Source organism: Scylla paramamosain, chromosome 11, assembly GCF_035594125.1.
Source record: "Scylla paramamosain isolate STU-SP2022 chromosome 11, ASM3559412v1, whole genome shotgun sequence".
NCBI classification, from domain to species: domain Eukaryota; kingdom Metazoa; phylum Arthropoda; class Malacostraca; order Decapoda; family Portunidae; genus Scylla; species Scylla paramamosain.
This window is the reverse complement of record NC_087161.1, coordinates 9,347,602-9,367,408: the sequence shown is the minus strand read 5'-3', so window position 1 is coordinate 9,367,408 and position 19,807 is coordinate 9,347,602. Positions and strand designations below refer to the sequence as shown.

The 19,807-nt window shown below is 35.1% G+C and overlaps 1 protein-coding gene across 1 annotated transcript in view; it reads left to right on the top strand.

The window, feature by feature from the left end:
* LOC135104926 (dihydrolipoyllysine-residue acetyltransferase component of pyruvate dehydrogenase complex-like) overlaps nucleotides 1–19,807 on the top strand; it is a 126,009-nt gene that overhangs the window by 84,563 nt on the left and 21,639 nt on the right. Inside the window, exons 8-9 of the mRNA XM_064012688.1 lie at nucleotides 7,631–7,793; nucleotides 12,388–12,527. Coding sequence (XP_063868758.1) covers nucleotides 7,631–7,793; nucleotides 12,388–12,527 — 303 coding nt within the window. The remainder of the gene's footprint in view (nucleotides 1–7,630; nucleotides 7,794–12,387; nucleotides 12,528–19,807) is intronic.

Below are 19,807 nucleotides of genomic sequence, written 5' to 3'. Positions count from 1 at the left end.
AGTACTGCATTTCAAGTCTGCTGAAATATGTATAGGTTTTGTGTTCATTTAACTGATACTAGTATATCATGGGAGACAAGCAAGTAAAAAACATGATACGGTGCTAAGCTTTCAAAACATACTTGGACTTGAAAGTGAAGCGCTTCATGGAAATTACAAAGAAATAATCACAATCACATTTTAACCATTGATTATTATAAAGAAAATATGATTATGATTTGATTATGATTACAGAAGTTACCTACTTTTTTATTATGATATGATTGACTACAGAAGTTACCTACTTTTTTATTATGATTTGATTATGATTACAGAAGTTACCTACTTTTTTATTATGATTTGATTATGTAATCAGAGCCATGGATTATGATTTTTTGATTAGTAATCATAATCATGCCCATGTCTGTCCCATAGACCCATTTCTTTGCTCATCTCACTCTGTTACACGAAAGTCTTCTCTTGTGAACACTGCTTGAAAACTCTTATTTTCTCTGCCATTTCAGCCGGCTCCTCTCACATTTGACCATTTACTTTCAACCTATTTATTCCTCCTCTATTTTTAATTTTACTGTTCACATATCTAAAGAAAAGTTTTGGTTCCTTCTTACATTTGTCCATAACTTCTTACTCATAACTTGTCCTTTCCAATAACCCTTACATACTTATTTCTTGCAGTTGTGTAGTTTTGCCACAGCTCCTGTGTACTTTATTCTCCTCTATTTATTTCAGTGTTTCCCAAATTTTTCCAATATGTGACCCCTTTCAGTAGTACCAAACCTACCATGACCCCCACCCTTATAAACCTTCTAAAAATGCAGTAATTTTCAATGGCCCCCTCTGGGGGTCATGGCCTGCAGTTTGGTAACTACTGATTAATTCCATGCCTTCCAATCCTCTCTCACTACTTCATATCTTCTGTTATAGCAGTCTTTGTTATATCTTCTCTTTGTATTTACAGAGTATCTCCTCAATTGTGTGTGTGTGTGTGTGTGTGTATACTAAGTTGTACAAGCCAAAGGTTATTTTGTCCTGTCTCTATATCCATATTTATCCAGTTTCTCTTTAAACACTGTTTGTCATAACCACGTCTTCCTTCAAATCATTCCAGATTTCAATAGTTTGATATGGGAAGCAGTATTTCTTGATGTCACTCAAACACCCACTCTCTTTTCTTCCCATGCCCTCTTGTATGTCTCTTTCCCTCCTCCATCTCTAGTACCCAGTATTTTTATTTTTTTTTTCTATATTGTTTACTAGTTTGTACATTGTTATCAGGTCTCCTCTTTCTCTCTTGTAGTGTTGGTAATCCCATTTCTTCATGTCTTCCATTATAGCTTGTCTTTCAATTCTGGTACTATATTTGTTGCTATCTGTATTCTTTCCAGCTTCCTTATATCTTTTTTTCTATGTGGAGCCCAAACTACTGCTGCATTTTCCAATTTAAGATGTATCATGCTTGTTATAATTTTCTTCATAATTTCTTTATTCACTTAGTTAAACACCACCCTAATGTTTGTTAACAAACCATATGTAGAGCCCTTTATGTGCCTTTCAGGTGATAGTGTGTCTTGAATCATTACTCCCAAATCTTTTTCTTCATTATTTTTCATTATTATTTCTCTTCCCATTTTGTAATTCCATAAAGGTATCTTTTTACTATTTCCTATTTCCAATATGTGGTATTTCCTGGCATCAAATTCTAGTTTCCATCTTTGCCTCCATGCATTTATCTTGGCAGTATCCTTTTGCAACTTCTTGCAGTCATTTTCATCTTTTATTACTTTCATTATTTTTGCATCATCAGCAAACAGGTTTATATAACTGTTAAGATCCTCTGTCATACCATTTATATATATTTGAAACATAATCGGTGCCAACACAGATCTTTGTGGTACCCCACTTGTCACTTCATGCCAACTTGAATTAGTGTCTCTGATTATGTTCTCATTTCTCTCCCTTGTAAATAATCATCCATCCATCTCAATGTTGCTTCCTTTAGTCCTCCTCCATTCTCAAGCTTCTGCATAAGGGTTTTGTGGGGAACTTTATCAAATGTTGTTTTTGGGGATCCAGGTATACTGCATCAACTCATCTGTCCCTCTCTTGCACTCCATCTATTACTCTTGAATAGAAGCTCAGTAGATTTGTGACACAGGATCTCCCTTTCCTGAATCCAAATTCCTTTTCTGTATTTATCTTTTCATCTTCTGGATATTCCACCCATCTGTCTTTAATTACTATTTCACAAAGCTTGCTTACAATACTTGTTAGTGACACCAGTCTATAATTTAATGGTTCCATTTTACTTCCCCCTTTGTATATTGGCACAATGTTAGCTCTTTTCCATTCCCTTGGCACTTTTCCTTCCCTTAACAAGCTGTTAATTATATCTATTTGGGTTCTTCCATTTGCTCTCTGCATTCTGTTAATATCTATCCATTTACTTGATCTGGTCCCATAGCTTTTCTAACATCCAGGCCTTCCAGCAGTTTCTTTATTTCTTTTCTCTTTACTTGTATCTTCTATATTCCCTCATTATGTGATGCCTCTTTCAGTGCCACAAATTTAGTTTCCTTTGTAAACAGATTAAAAACTCTCATTCATTAGTTCACTTACCTCCTCAGTAGTTTCATAAATTTTTCCTTCCCTTTTTAATTTGTTTATGCCATCCTTATGTTTCATTTTCCCATTTATGTATCTGTAGAAGAGCTTGGATTCTTCCTTGCATTTTCTTACTCTGTCACTTTCAAAGTTTCTTCTTCATTTCTATATTCATTCCTTGCTGTTCAGTTTTCTCATCATTTTCTTCCATGCCCTGTCCTTTTTCTTTTTTGCTTCTACACACCTGGCATTATATCATTCATGCTTCCCAATTTCCACTTTATAAGTTGATACAAACTGTTGCACCCCCTCTCTATACTTGCTCAAAAATATTTAATTTTCTTGCACTATTTTACCTTCAAATAGCTCTTTCCAGTTCATCTTTCCATAGAATTTATTAAGTTCTGCAAAGTTTGCTTTACCATAGTTCTATCTCCTATATTTGTGTTGTTCTTTCCTGTGCAACACTTTTTCCTCCTATGGTACTATTTCTGTTATCACATGATTGCTTCTTCCCAGTGGACCCAGATAATATATACTTGGTCTACTTTATGGAGTTTTTGTAAACACTAAGTCCATCTGAGATGGTTCTTCTTCTCCTCTGCATCTCATAGGCTTGTTCACCTACTGTCTCATTGTATTCACTGTCATGATTTGTATAAGTTCTTCTCTCCATGACCTGACATTTTCTTTCGCTTCCATCTCCTTTCATTTAATTCCTTTAGTGTTGAAGTTGCCTACTAAGAGCACTTTGTTACTTTTCTTCATCATTTCATTTATACTGTTTCTTGTTTCTAGTTACATGCTTTTAAATTTATTTGTCTTCCATGCATTAGTTTTTGGTGGTATGTCTGTCACAATGATTTTCCTTTTTTCACTTCCTTTGTTCTTAATCACAACACAAAATGTTTGCCTCATTCCATCACCATATTCCACTTCCTCAACAACAATATCCTCTTTTACCAATATCATCACTCTCCTCCTCCCTTTCCTTTTCTGTCTTTCCTCCATGTGCTACATCCTTCCTTTGCAAATCCCAGCTTTATTTCCTCTTTTAGTTTGGTTTCTGTTAAACATACCACATCTGGTTTATTGTTTTTTAAGTAGTCTTTAAGTTCCAATAGGCTCAACACCAAACCATGTTAGTATACATAATCTTTAAACTTCTGCTTGGTGATCTTGTGTGGCATCTTTGTGCCACCATTTCCTCACTTTCATGTCCACAACTTTCCAGGTGAATCTTTTTGCTTGTTCTAGTTTTTTTGACTGGGGTCTCTACTCTCAGTTCCTTCAATTTACTTCTCTCTTCTTCGTTCATGTCTCTTTTTATTCATATTTCCTTCATTTCTTCTACTTTTGCCAATTTTCCTGTTCTTTGCAAGATATGTTCCACTGCTGTTTGTGACATGAATCTTATTTTCATTGGTCTTGTTCCATTTTCTTCATACTTTTCAATCCTGTAAACCTCTTCACTTTGTTCGATTATCTCCTCTCCTTCCTCTACCACTTTTGCTATTATTTCCTTAGCCCTTTTCACTTCATTCTCTTTAGCCATTTTCATGAGCAGGTTTTTCTCATTAACCCCAAATACCACCACACCTTTTCTCTGTACCATGTTTCTCTCAAGATTACTTTTTTCCTTTATTATATTTTAATAACTTTTTTCCATATCCTGTTCCTGTTGTTGTTGCCTTATTATCTCCTCTGGCATGCACATGCGCACGTATGTATGATTACCTAGTTGTGTCACACGGGAAAGGAGCTATGCTTGTACTGTCCCACCTCTGCATCTACTATTATCTTGGCCTTGAAATTATGAATAGTTTTTGCGTGCACAACATCCTTATTTAGACAATTCCATTTATTAACTACTCTTACTCTATGTGGAAAACTGTTCTTTTTGATATCTCTTTTACAAATTTCATTTTTCAGCTTCTTTCTGTGTTCTCTAGTGTCTCTCGTATCCCACGTCACAGTGGCATTACTGTCAAGCTTTTCCAGTCCTTCCATTAGTCTGTATATTGTAATTAAGTCTCCTCTCTCCTTTCTTTGTTCTAAAGTTGGAAGGTTTAGTTTTTCTAGTCTCATTTCATAAGTCTCTTCACTTAAGTTTGGGATCATTGTTGTTGCTGCCCTTTGTATCCTCTGTAGTTTCCTGATGTGATTCTTGAGACTTGGTGACCATACTACAGCTGCATATTCCAATTTCAGATGAATCATCGTTACAATTAGTTTCCTCATCATTTCTTCATCCAAGTATGCAATTGCAATTCTTGTATTCCTTAGCAAATTCATTGTTTCCCCAACAATCTTGTTTATATGGTAATCATCTGTTAATGTGTCTGCTACTATCACTCCAAGATCTTTTTCCTTTAATTCTTTTTCCAATATAGTCATCTTTCAACTTGTAATCACCAGAGGGTCTTTTTTTTTACTCTTCCCAAATTCCAATAAGCTACATTTCTTTGCATTAAAATTCATTTCCCATTTACTGCTCCATTTTTTTATTTGGTTCAAATCTTGTTGTAAAGTTTTCTGATCTTCCTCTGTTCCTAGTTTTTGTCAGTTTAGCACCATCCACAAATAAACTCATATCGCTATTGATCCCTTCTTTCATATCATTAATATACACAGTGAAATGACTGGAACCCATATTCTGGAGTTGATTTCTTCTGAAGTTATTGTTACATACCTTTCCATATCATCTTCCAATGTTTAAACTACTTATTACTGTTGGTGAAGTAGCACCTGTGGTTGCTTTGTGTCAAGTAATAAAAACATATAAGAAATAATTAACATTGCTCAAAGTAGAGAGAGAACTGTGTACCAGTGGGTGAAGAGGTTCAGAGATGGTGGCCACACCATCTATCCCAGGGAATGAAGTGAGGCCTGGGTTAAGAAAGAAAGCTGCTCAGCAAATCTTCAACATATAAATAGAATGTAATCCTAACCTAGCAGCAAATTAATTAAAAGAAAAGAACACCTGTGTTCTTGGTGGTGGGTCTCTAAAATTTTTTGTATCACAGTCTCAGTCATATCTGAACAGCTTCACCCACCAGTACCATACCCTTTTCTCCTCATTGATTCAACTTGAACCTCTGTTTAAAACCCTCCTTTACTACACTATACATATACAAGTTGAACAACCATAGTGACATTATACAACCATGAGACGAACCTACTCTGGTGGAAAAGAATTCATACTCCATTGCCAGCTCTCATACATGCCTTGCTATATACATAGAAGCTCTTCAGTCTTTCCAGCAACCTGTCTTTAACTCTATATACTTTCAAAACATCCCCTGTTCCTTTCCTGTCAGTCCTATCATAGGCTTTCTCCAAGTTCATGAATGCCTAAAAAGAGACTTCCTTCCCTTCTTCCATAAAATTTTCACACAGCTGTCTTACTGCAATCTGGTCTGCACAACCTTTTACCTTTATTAAACTTCCCTGTTCTTCTTGAACAGCATTTTCTGTTCTTTTCCTGATTTTCCTTGCCAGCAGTACCTTATTATACACCTTTCCTATCACACTTGGCAATCTTATATCCCTATAATTAGATTATTCCTGTCTCTTCTTTTCCTATACGCAAGGGAACTGCTCATGCATTTGTTTATCCTCCTGACACCTTGTCAGCAATAAAGCACACATTTAGTAACCTTATCAACCACTATAATGTCTTCCCCACCCCTCTTCAAGCACATTACAGCACATCCATCCAAACCTGCAGCTTTTACATTTCCCTCACAGTCTCTCTTACCTCCTCTCCTTTGATTGGTACACTGTTTAATTCTCTTGATGCATTAACTCTATTTCCTCCACCAACTGCAGCAATCACTGCTTCATCCTCCTCTACATTTAATAATCCTTCAGTTTTGCCCATCTTTTGCAGACTGCGTCCTTCTCACTCGGCACCACCCCATCACCAACTTTCACAGTCTCCTTATTCACAGTTGTTTCTTTCCTTGTCCTCTTTCCTTCTTTCCAGAACACTTTCATGTTCACATGTAAGATTTCCCTCAACTTACTACCCCACCTCTCATCTGCCCTCATCTTTGCATCTTGCACTACCCTCTTTGCTTTGTTCCTTTTCTCTCATTATTTCTTGTACGACCCCTTACCCTTCTTCTGCAGACATATTCCACACGCATGCTTCTTTCCTTCCCTCTGCTGCTACACTGACTTCCTCTCACCACCGCTCACCACCACTCACTACCTTTCCTCACATTACCTCCAACTTGTCTTATCCCCTACACTTGCTCTGCACAACCCACTCCTGCACTTTTGAGACACTACCAGTCCTTTTCCACATTACCCACTTCCTGGTCTTCCATTACATTCCACTCTTTTGCAATCTTTTCCTAGTACTTTTTTGTCTTCTTCCTCTTCTCCAACTCACCTTCAGAACTCATTTTGTCTTACCCCCCCTTATTGTGCCTTTATCCATCCATTGTCTACTCTCAGCTTTCCCTTGACCAGGTAGTAGTCTGACATACCACCCCCAGCTCCTCTCTTCACCTTCACATCCAACAACCATTTCATCACTTTCCTTGACACAGTCATGTAGTCCATCATTGCCACTACAAGAGATTAAATTATTGAAATTCTGATGGTTATGATGGATACAGTTTTTTATAGGTTGTTCATGAATTCATCAATACATAAATATGGGATGCAGCTTTGATTATTATACTATGGACTCTGATTGGCTTGAAGCAATTGTAATATCTCACTGCAATAGGGGACAAGAGACATCTAGAAGTGGTAAATAGTGAGCATATGGATGGCTGAGAGGCTTCTTCCCTTAATAGACAGAGGAAGTGCTGATGATTGAGATGCTGAAGTTTTAAGTATTATCTTTATTAGGTCCCACTATAATCCTGCAGATTTTCTTTTGCATTTTTTTTCCCTTTAATCTCTAAGTTTTCAGAATTTGTATATGGATGAGAGTGTGTGTGCTGTTGGTTGGATTAATGCATGCCTACATGTTCATGCTTGTATGGTATTCATCACTATTTATGTCCCACAGTTTTGATAATGTGGACGTAAGTGTAGCCGTCAGTACTGATCGGGGACTTATTACCCCCATCATATTCCGAGCTGAACAGAAGGGCCTGGCCACCATCTCTGCTGACATGAAGAATCTTGCTGCTCGTGCCAGAGAAGGAAAGCTACAGCCACATGAATTTCAGGTAAGGATTAGGCTAAGGATGGATATAGTGGAACTCTTGGAGACAAGAATACTTTGGAATGGCAAGACACCAGCAGTAAGGGTTAAATTTAAGAGATGGTCTTTACAAAACTCGGCTCAGTTTTGGACTTGGGTTCCTCTCAGGACAGGTATTATCTTGGGCAACTTTAATGTATCTACCAGCACTGAAAGAGCTGGCTATGAGATATGTGTTGGTCTCCATGGTTATGATACCAGGAACACCAACAGTTCTCACCTAAATTTCACAAGATCTAAAAGGTTGAGGATTGCAAGTTCTTGGCATCAGAGACTAAAGCTTCACCACTGAACTTGCTGGTATGTACTCAAGTGTTGTTGTTGTGAGTTCTGTATCATTAGCAACATTCAACTCATCCATTTTGGCTAGATTATTCCTTCCCAGATGTTGTTACAGTGCAGCATCTTGACAATGGGAAACTCAGTCATGAGCTGCACTAAGACAGGGTAGACACAATCTCAGCAGCCTGCACAAATTTATGACACAAGCCAGCTGTTTGTGACCCTTTTTCTTAGTTATGATGAAAATGTACCATTTTTTTGTCACTGACACAGTTCATAGTTAAGACTTGCTTGGACTGCTTATGTGATGCACCATCTGTTGTTTTAAGAGAGCCATCCAGATTCTGGCAAAAAATCATTAAATAACCCAGATATTCATCCAGTTTATGTGTATCTGAGTCTCAGAAAGCATCCAGGTTGTCTGATATCCATGATTAAAATATTCAAATTAGAGAGTTTACTGTACTTCTGAGTACTTGCTGAAGGATACTGCAGGACTGCAAATTTTCTGGTGCTGAGTTCTTTGCTACTAATCACAGATTATTTGTTGCCTTACTGAACTATGTTAAGTCCAAACAAAAGAATGTTAAGATGTGAGCACTCACTGTTTCATCTTGAGAAACTTAAGGAAATGTCATGTGCTCCTGAGTGTACAGAGAATATCTCCAGTCAGTTTGAAGTGCTGAGCACAAATAGAACTCTAGGCTGCCAGTGAGGGCATTGGGGGTACCCAAAGTCACAATGTGGTTTTCTTCCATGGATGCACCATCCAGATTCAGATATTCCTGGAGAATATTGAAAAGGACCAGACTGCTTTGGTAATATAAAATCAGGACAAGTACAGGGCTCTGTCATGTAATGTATAATATTTAAATCAAATATATCTTGCATTAGATAAGTATTACACTTTTTGTGATATCATGCCACACCTCTGGCACTGGCTAAATCAGCAGTTACAATAAGTGTAATGCTTATTTAGAGTGAAATATTACCTTACCTAAATATGTACTATTAGTGGTAAGAAAGTGTTTATTGATTATTGAATTGAAAGATTTATAAAGACAGGTGATAAGTACAGTAGATCATTGGAATGATGAGTTACCGTATATTTCAGCAGATAAGACGACTTTTAGGTAAAATGACCACCAAATTTCAGTCAGAATTTCATAGTTTTAGCTGATATCAGTGGTATAAGATGACATCCAAACTACCAAACCATCTGTGGTGAAGTTTGCATCAATGAGCACCAGACAACTGAGATGGTGATATAGCAGTACAATTAAATAAAATACCTTGAATGTATTACCAGAAATAGAGTACCATCATCTTCAAGCACAAAACTAAACCTAAAATAAAATTCTCACCTGGTATTTTTGTACATTTTCATGAAAAAGGATGGATGGATGAAGAGGCTGTAAAATTACATGCAGTATGATCAGTTTTCCTAAACATAAACAAAGCCTTGCCTTGCACTGCCTGTGTGTGTCAGGCTGTCAGCCATAATCTCCTATATATCATATATATCATGTTTCTTTTGATTAAATATACTGACATGAAGTTTTTCTCAGTAAATGAACTTCATCTTTTTACAACATTGCAATTTGGAGAGATTCATCTTATCCTCAGTTTTTGCTTTATTTTACCACTGAGCTGGAGTTCCATGCCTTTAAAACCTTTATCTAGCTCCTCCTCTAGCGTTGGGAAAAACCAAGGAATATTCACACAGCCTCCAGCTTTATTCATCTGTATACAATGCCAGCAGAGGTTTGTAGTTGTACTACATTAAATTTTCTTTACACACTTTTCTATGGGAATACGTTTCAGCGCATTTTTGTCAAAGCGGATTCCTATTTTACTTTGTCTAACTTTCCCAAAAGTCATAGTAAAAGATTGTTGTTTATTTGCAATGATATTCTGCATAAAATTTTAAGGTCATTGTTTTTGTATCAGGCGTATAAGAAGACCCTTGTCCCCTCCATCCTTTTTTTTTTTTTTTTTTTTTTTTCAGGATGATTCAAGTGTTGATTTATACACCAAAATATATGGTAATTATGGCATCTGTAATCAGAGAAATTGATTGCACCATCCAATGATTATATTGCATTAGACATTACATAATGTAAATTATTGCAGTGGATTCCTATATATTTATGGTTACAGTAATACCATCACAACACCATCTTCCCATTTAGTAACGGTGTAATGCAGAGCACCTCCACTTTGGTGGCACAGGAACATGTAAAAGTGAGATTATAATTTGGAAAAGTTTGATACAGACAACAGCTTGACATAATAAGTGAAAGGGTTAGAGGTTTATAAAAAAATGGAAATTGTGGGGAAAGCTTGTGTACAGGATTGGTTGGTGAAAGACTACCAAAACTGATGAACATTGAAGTCTTGAAGTATGGAGACTTCAGCAAAGGAGAAATGGGTTAAAATGTGCTCCACTTTGGTCATCAAATCAAAGAATTTTACATAGAAGTTAGGTAAAAGACAAGTGAAGTCTTAGCTATATGATGAAAAATTTCTAGATTTGTGAGCATGGGCATGATAGCAAGTCACCTTATTGTGTATATAAACATAACAGCCAGTTTTGGTTTAAAAATCAGGATTGATGAAATAGGAGGAAACAGAAAAAGATCCCAGTTGGTAACCTCAGACACTCTTGATATCAATGAGGAATAGAATCTGTATATTACAAGAGATCATTCTACATACCTAGGTGGATAAATAGATTTTGTAGGTGGTAGATTGTACTGATGATAAATCTTTATAATTTTTATGAGTGTATCTTTATCTTTATAATTTTTTATGAGTGTTACATCTTGACTGCCAGAACACAGCAGCACACCCAACACACCTCCCTCCCTTCCTCAATCCCACTCCATGGCATCAAGGTGTAGAAAACAAGAGATAACCATTGGATAATTTAGAACTTCAGCTAATTCAACTCAGGTCTCCCTCAACTATTTCAAGTGAAAGAGGTTCTACTTCACCAAAATACTGCTGATTTAAATACAAATACAAATGAATTATGAAAGTATCCACAGGCACATTCATATATTTTTTTAAATACAACTTCTAAAACTTTTAATAACGAAATTACTCAATGAACAATACGTTAGGTAGATTTCTATTATCAGAGAGAGAAAGAGATACTGTTATGTAACAGAAAATTTAGAAATACCTGAAAGCTTAATATATCTACCATTCCAATTACCACCTCTCATCACCATAATTGTCACCATCATTGCCATCAAGATGATAAAAAAACAGCAGTCCTTTGTCACTCCATGATCCATCTTCCCTATCCTCTGTCTCACCAATCTTCCTGTGTGGAATTATGAATCTGGTATCATTAAATTTTAAGGGAAGAGAGACCAAACACTAACAAAGCATGCTTCTAGCAGAGATGGCTGAATATTAGTTCCAAAATTATTTTAGTGTGTGTATCAAACCAGATTGAATTTAATTCTTGAGAATTTCTTTTTTGTGACATCCATGTCTTTATTGCTGGAACTTTTTTTTTTTACACTTGGTTATTGAATGTCAAGGCTCTTTATACTGTTCCATTTGCTGTTCATTAAGTATTTCTGCAAAATGATAATAATATAAAATAATAACTAATGGTAATAATGATAACTAAATGAAACCACCCAAGTGATTTTTCACCTCAACCAAAAAACTTTGGTTTATAATTTATCTTTCAGTCATATTGAATTTGTAACATTCTTGAGCTTATATATAATTAATAAATAAATAAATAAATTATATATATATATATATATATATATATATATATATATATATATATATATATATATATATATATATATATATATATATATATATATATATATACACACACACACATACATACATACATACATGTTCATTACCATGTTTCACTTAAATTACTCTATGACATTTGCCTTCATACTTACAAGTTAATATCTTTAAAAAATTTGTCTTTACCTCTATGTATTCAGTAATTCAATTCCATTCTAATGCACATTTACCATTGCTTTGGGATTCCATCAGAATGGGGTTCAAAAACCTTAAGAGAACTTTTCCTCAACCAAAGCAATTTCATCCTTACATTGTTTCTATCATTTGGACAAACATATTTCCTGTGCACAGTTATTTCCTTAATTTTTTTTTACCAAAATCCTAGTGAGATCAGGAAAATATGAAAACTTATTACATATAACTTTATGTAATGTGAATTATATATTTTCTTCATTCCTAGCATGCTTGACCATATTTTTCTCTTTCAGGGAGGCACCTTCTCTGTGTCCAACCTTGGCATGATGGGAGTGAAAAACTTCAGTGCCATCATTAATCCACCTCAATCTTGCATTCTAGCAGTAGGAGGCACAGAGCGACGGCTTGTAGTAGATGAAGAGATGGAGAAAGGGTAAGACTACCTATTTGTTGGATTGTCTCTTTACAAGTATGTGTTTGTACCTACAGTTTCATGACTTTCTATCCAAAAGCCTTAGAACCAGATACTTTTTGGATTTTGAAATGGTAGGTGAAGTAAAAAGTATTGTTCACCAGGTAGAAATAAAGTTAGATTTATTTTTGAGCTTAACAGAGTGAAACTAGATAACTGAAAGTAATAGTTTATTAAGGGTGTATTCACTAGCAGACACAGACTGATATATAACAATGCATAATGTCCCATTGTCCTACAAGTGCCAGCTAGAGTAAGTCAGCAGGAGAAGCAGCCATACAGTCTGAAAAGTTGGACTATAATGGGGATTGTGGGTTCCTCTGTTCTGTTACTTCATCTGGCCATATTCACATTTCATTTTTTTTTTGTCCAGTATGGAAATACCATTACAGTTAAGAAATTTGAAATTGTAAGTGTCTCACCATTGCACAACTGTTCTCCTAATTAGATGTGGTATACCCATCTACACTTGTTTACTCTTCTACGATAGTAATTCATAGTCATTAAACTCAGTTCAGTCTTCATGGCTAATAGGGATAAGTAATCCAACATTATCAACATAATCATTATTATTTTTGTTTATGTATTTTAATGCAAGAAGATAAAAAAGAAATTAAAAATGTCTACTGAGGTGCTAATTTGATCTAGTGGCTTTTATGTCATGGTTGACATTAGCAACACTACTCTATCAGGACAATGATAAAGGACAAAGCTTCAGCAAAAAAAGCTATCTGCTATCCTTTTTTCAAATATATCAACTCCTAAGTACATTATAACCTATCTGGCACCCATGAGGGAATAGTGTGTTTCAGGTAGTTGAATTTTCCAGTTGATTGAGTGTTACTTTTATAAATATTCTATTTTCAGTAAAAACCAAAGTAAAATACTGTACACTAGTACTTGTAAGTATGACAGATACAAATGAAAAAAAAAGCAATAAAAAACAACATAAGATAAAAGGACTGTATTTACTCATGTGTTGACTTTGTTACATAAATTTTCAGGGTACACATTAATGTTCCTTATTTACTACTCTATATATGTGTTGTAAAACTAGTTCCTTATCATTAATTTTATTCACATGTATTACTAGTTAGATGAAGATGGGGGCTATCAGAGTTTTCTTCCACAAGCTTGGGCCTTTTAACCAGTGTAGGCTCTGACACCAGTGATATTGATGTTTGCTTTGACGCGACCAATGTTCATGTTTATGTTTGGCTGGGACTTAAGGCATGGTGGATAATTAAGAAAATTGTATGTATAGCCAGCAGAAACACTCACCTAACAAGCTTGGTGTTGGGCAGTACTCACAGCTCTGCCAGTGGCAGGAAAGTAAAACATTTCACTGACACTGCTTGCCTGGTGCCAATTTCAAATATTTGTGATTTTTTTTAATATTATTTTATTTATTTTCCCTTGAAAAAAATTCCAGTTGCTTGAGAATTCTGGATAGTTAAATGTGGGATGGCTGGGGTTATACTGTAATTAATTTTTTTAATTGGCTTATACAAAAAAAAAAAAAGAATACGTAGTATATTATATATATTAAATATTTGTTTCCTGTCATTGCTGTCACTGTTTGGTACTGAATATGTGTGGACTACACCCATGGAAAAAAAATTTGGATTAAAGATGCATCTGTACTGGAATGACAGTGCTCTTTAATAGAACTAACTGTAACAAAGTATACACATCAAGGTAAAGGGAAAACCAAATTACTCCTAGAGGGACTAAAATAACCAAATCACATTTCTTAAGAAGTATAATATAATCTCCATAAATTGGCATAATAGGGGGTTCAACCTTTGCCAGTTATTCAGAGTTTCATTTTATGTGAAATATCTCTAAGTTTGGAAATCCCATCTAGAGGTTCAGGGTTTTCAGTTTCATTCCCTTCCTCCCTGTATAGTTCCCTTTGCACCTTGCTCTGAGGACATGATGTTAACCATATTGTCTACAGCTTTCCTGGAATTTCGCTTCAGATAATAATGTTCCATGGATCTCCTTGCAGCAAAAGGCCCCAACATATCATACGACACCATTCCATCCGATTACCTATAACCTATATACCTATAACATGCAATGTTGGCCATGATTTTTCCAAACACCATTGCTCATATCTGCTTTCTCCACATCAGTATTGGCATTTAACATCAGATGGATATATTCTGCACATACACACACATATGCACATGCACACATGATTGGAATATGTAGCAGTGGTGTGGTCTCCTCATACAAGGAGTAATGTTATAAAATTGGAAAAAGTACAAAGAGCAGTCACTAAGATGGTTCCAGAGTTGAGTAAGTCAACCTATGAAGAGAGATTAAGAGTGTTGGAAATTCCTATCATTGAAAACAGGAGGGAGAGAGAGAGGAGATTTAATAAACATTTATAGAATCATAAATGGTATGAAAAATATGGACAAAGAATGTTTAAGAAATTAAGACACACAGAGTACAAGGGGACACAGTAAGAAGTTGAAAAAAGTTAACTGTAGAAGAGACATCAAGAAGTATAGTTTTCTTCACAGAAGTGTAAACAAATGGAATGAACTCAGTGAAGATGTTGTCAATGCCAATGGTTTTAAGACCAAACTGCATAGATATAGAGATGGAATACTATGAGATTACTCCCTTCCCATAAACTACAGGTAAATTCAGTTAGTAAGTACACACACACACCACATGATAGCTGCTACAGTCACCCCTGAATGATATTATGCAGAGGACATCACACAGTTATGTCTGGTTTCATCAAGCTACCAGATGATGATTAGGAAAACTAAACCTATCATCAAGTTAAAAAAAAAAAACATTGATGCATCTCTAGCGTATAAATTGGTTACAGTAGACTATGCGTGAAATATGATAAACAAATAAGTAAATAAAAGTGAATAAACATTTTCTTTCCATTTCTTAAACTCCCTGTTGTTCCTGTAATGTTGCTGATATGGAATTATCAGTCACTGACTCGGAATCAGCATATTTTGTTATTTAATTGGTAAATGACACGAAACAATACAAAAATATGCAGGTGCTGATAAATAGCAATAACATAAAGCTTGCCTGTGTAACAGTTGAGTGCAGGGAGACAAGGAGAGCAATGATTTCCTTTGAACTGGTAATTCAGTCATGTTGATTAGCAGCAATGTCTTATATCTTGTGAACACTGCAGTAGGCATAATTTTCCTAAATATCATTATGGAAGCTTGATAATATCTACTGACGGGAGCAGTGGCTCAATTTTATGCATAGTCTTTATATTTAATGCATAGTCTACTGTAGCCAATTATATATATATATATATATATATATATATATATATATATATATATATATATATATATATATATATATATATATATATATATATATATATATACAGGTAGTCGCTGACATTAGGTTCTGACAGAGCCATCGTAAGATGATCTTGTCGTAACTCGAACAGTATTATTTTTAATTTATTTGTAGGTTTGAATCAAATACATAATTGGTTATTACATCTGATTTATTTGCAAAACATAAAAATACAAAATACATTACAAGATTACGAATCATTTTACACTTTCAGACAAAAACTAATTTTAATATTTAATTAATAGAAATTATTGTCTGCTGGTGGTTGGCTGGGGATCGTCGGGGTAATTGCTGGGGGTACTGGTAGACGGAGAAGATGTTTTTTTTCATAAACATGTTGAGTTTTGTCTGAATGGTTCGTTTTTTTCTCTTCATAAATTTCCCGGTATGGACGAAAAGCATCTAGAACCATGCGTTCAATTCTTGAAAATCTTTCAGTATTTGGATCCATTCCTTCAAAATGAGCAAAAAGTTTATTCAACTGCGATAAACCTTCTGCTAAGCCTTTAGTGGTGAACATTCTTTGTGGTTCCTCTTCCTCCTCCTTTTCTGCTGCTGCTTCCCTCCCTTCTTCTTCTGCTACTTTTTCTTCTTCCAACTCAATCAGATCTTCATTTGTTAGTTCTTCAGATTCTTTGTCTAGCAATTCCTCGATTTCTTCCATTTCACATTCTAACGACAGATCTTTAGCTAGTTTCACAATTTTGTCACGAATCATTTCTAGTTCATTCTCATTATCAAATCCATCAAAAGTACTCACATAGCGTTTAGTGCAATTCTTCCAAACACCATTCATGTATTTCTTTGTCACAGCTTCCCATGCTGCAGCGATGTTCTTGATGCATTTAAGAAGATCGTATTTTTTCCAAAAATCTCTTAATGATAATTCTGGATCAGCATCTGTAGCAGATATAGCTTGGGCAAAGGTGATTTTAAGGTAATTTGCCTTGAATGCAGCAATGGCTCCTTGGTTCATAGGTTGGATGAGAGGAGTTGTATTTGGTGGTAAAAATACCACTTCTACGTTGGGATGGAGATCAGCTAGATGAGATGGATGTCCGGGTGCGTTATCCAAAACTAATAAAATCTTAAATGGAATGTTGTTTTCCAAACAATATTCACGAACCTGAGGAATGAAACAGTTTAGGAACCAGTCTTCGAAAAGTGCTTGAGTCATCTAGGCTTTTTTGTTAGAACGGTAATAGACTGGTAGCATATGCCTATTCACATTTTTAAAAGCTCGCAGGTTTTCGGCATGATAAATTAAAAAGGGCTTCAGCTTAAAACCAGCGATGTTTCTGCCAAACAACAAAGTCAGTCTATCTTTGAAAGCCTTAAATTCAGGCATGGATTTTTCTTCTTTATGAATGTACGAGCGTTCTGGCATATGTTTCCAGAATAAGCCAGTCTCATCAACATTTAAAATATGTTCGGGATGATAGCCTTCTTCTACAATCACTTCATCCAAAGTTTTGATGAACTTTTTTGCGCCTTCCTCATCTGCACTTGCTGCTTCCCCCAGTGATTCTGACATTATGCAATTGAAATCTTTTCTTAAATCGTTTAAACCACCCTGTACTTGCTGTAAATTCTTGGCTATAATCTTCTCCAGCACGCTCCTTCAACGTCTTAAAAATACTTAAAGCTTTCGTCTGCAATGTGTGAAGGATTAATGGGACAAGTTTTTGGAGTTGACTTTCAATCCACACATTTAATAATTTTTCCATTTCGTGGATAGGTCCAGTTCGTTGTTTTGTAATCACTGTAGATCTCATTGGTGCTGAACCTTTAACAGCTTCACGAATCCTTTCTTTATCTTTCAAAGTTGTCAACACAGTAGAATGTGGTAGTTGAAGATCACATACTATTACACTCACTCTCTTCTCCCCTTCAAACTGCTTGATCACTTTCATTTTCATGTCGAGATCTATGGCTTTTCTTGCTTTCTTAGCAGGCTTGGGAATTGAGCATGATTTTCTTTTTGACACATTTCTGATGGGTATTTGAAGCAAACAATATATTATATACAGATGTACGCGACAGTAACAACACAAACACACTGAAGCTGCAGACTAGCAGATAATGTTTCAAAAGAGCGCGCTGCCAGCAGTGGGAAAAGTTATCATACGCGTGCTCGACATATCTTAGCCAAATAGCTATCATACAAAAATTAAATATTATCATATTGTAGTTGTCATAAAGTCGGTCTGTCGTAAGTTGGCGACTACCTGTATATATATATATATATATATATATATATATATATATATATATATATATATATATATATATATATATATATATATATATATATATACCAAGCAAAACAAAGGTATGAAGCTATAGACAAACCTTGTGTGTTCTTGCCTGTGGTGTGGTGAGGACTGAGAAAGAGTGGCAGTGTGAGAACTAGATTAGTTATGAACCCGTAATCTCAAAGCTCCGAGCAGAGTTTGAGATATCATTGTGATGAAGACAGCTGGTTATTTCATTCAGGTTTTAGGTGTTTAATGTAAGTAACTTAATATTTTAGTGTCTGTATATGTGTCAACTTTATGTAATAAGCTAAAAAAACATGTAAAATCCTTCTCCGAAAATGGATGATCATGTGTGTGTGAATGTGTTCTTAGTGCTGATAAAGGGGATGAGCTAACTGTTTCTGTGTACATAATGAATTACTTTTATGTTCACTGATTCTGTGTGTTAGATTCCTGTTGGTTTCCCCAATATATCAAGTCTTGCAACTCAAACAAGTAAATTCATAAAATTATGTTAGAGATAAGTCCAATAGGAATACAGTCCTTGAATTAAAAAAAAAAAGAGGCAATAGTAAACATGTTGGTAAAAATTAATATGAACTTGGTGTCAGAATATTGTGTTTTAAGTTTGGTAGTGAGCCTCTTTGTGATAGTGTAGCTAAGATGGCCATGGTAAGGTAATTTTATGTATTTCTTGGGTGTCATGTGTGTTTCATAAGAGAGAGGCTGACTAAATTTGGTTCATAAAAAATAGATAGTATTATTGATGATGCTTAACAGGATGCCGTTATTGTGGAAAAATGCCCTTAAGAAGCTGACATCATGATCAAAAGCAAACCAATTGGAAGATAAAGCATAGCATCAATATAAGAGGGTTTTTATAGCATTAATCTTAAACAATCAAGGGATGAAAGATAAATAATTAATCCTCAAAACCTGTGAAGGTTGGTTTGCAGTAGTAGTTGGTTGTTATTACGAGTCACAATTTCATCCAGAATCGGGATAGTACCATCGTTTTCCATGTCACGGGTGAATTCAATATTGGGGCGTTTGGAGTTTAAGTAACTTTAAAATTTTGGGTTGTGTTGAGAGTGTGTAAATAAAAGAAAGGTGTCATCAACATATCTTCTGTAGAACATAGGTTTAAATTCACTAGGACGTTCATTTAATCACTTGGTTTCATGATGACATAAAAAAGTATTAGCAAGAGTGGGGCCAAGACAAGAACCCATATCCATACTGTCAACTTGGACATATAATTTACTGTTGAACAAGAAGGGGGACTCTTTAATTATCAAGTCTAATAGGTTTTTTTTTTTTTATAGTATAATTAAGGTAACTGTCATGGTCCTTAAATAGTTCTCTACAAATTATTCGAATGGTTTCAGCAAGGGGGATATTAGTAAAAAGTGACAATATCAAAACTAGCCATGGCAGTATTATGAACTTCTAATTTATTAATTTCTTTAATGAAATCATAAGAATTTTTTAAGGAAAATTTATTTGTTAGTGATTCTAGTAATAGTATTCGCTAATTTATAATGAAATGTATTAATAGTGCTCGGAATGGGTCTAATAGGGTTGCTGATAACCTTCAGTTTAAGAAGTTGTCTCAGAAGTCTA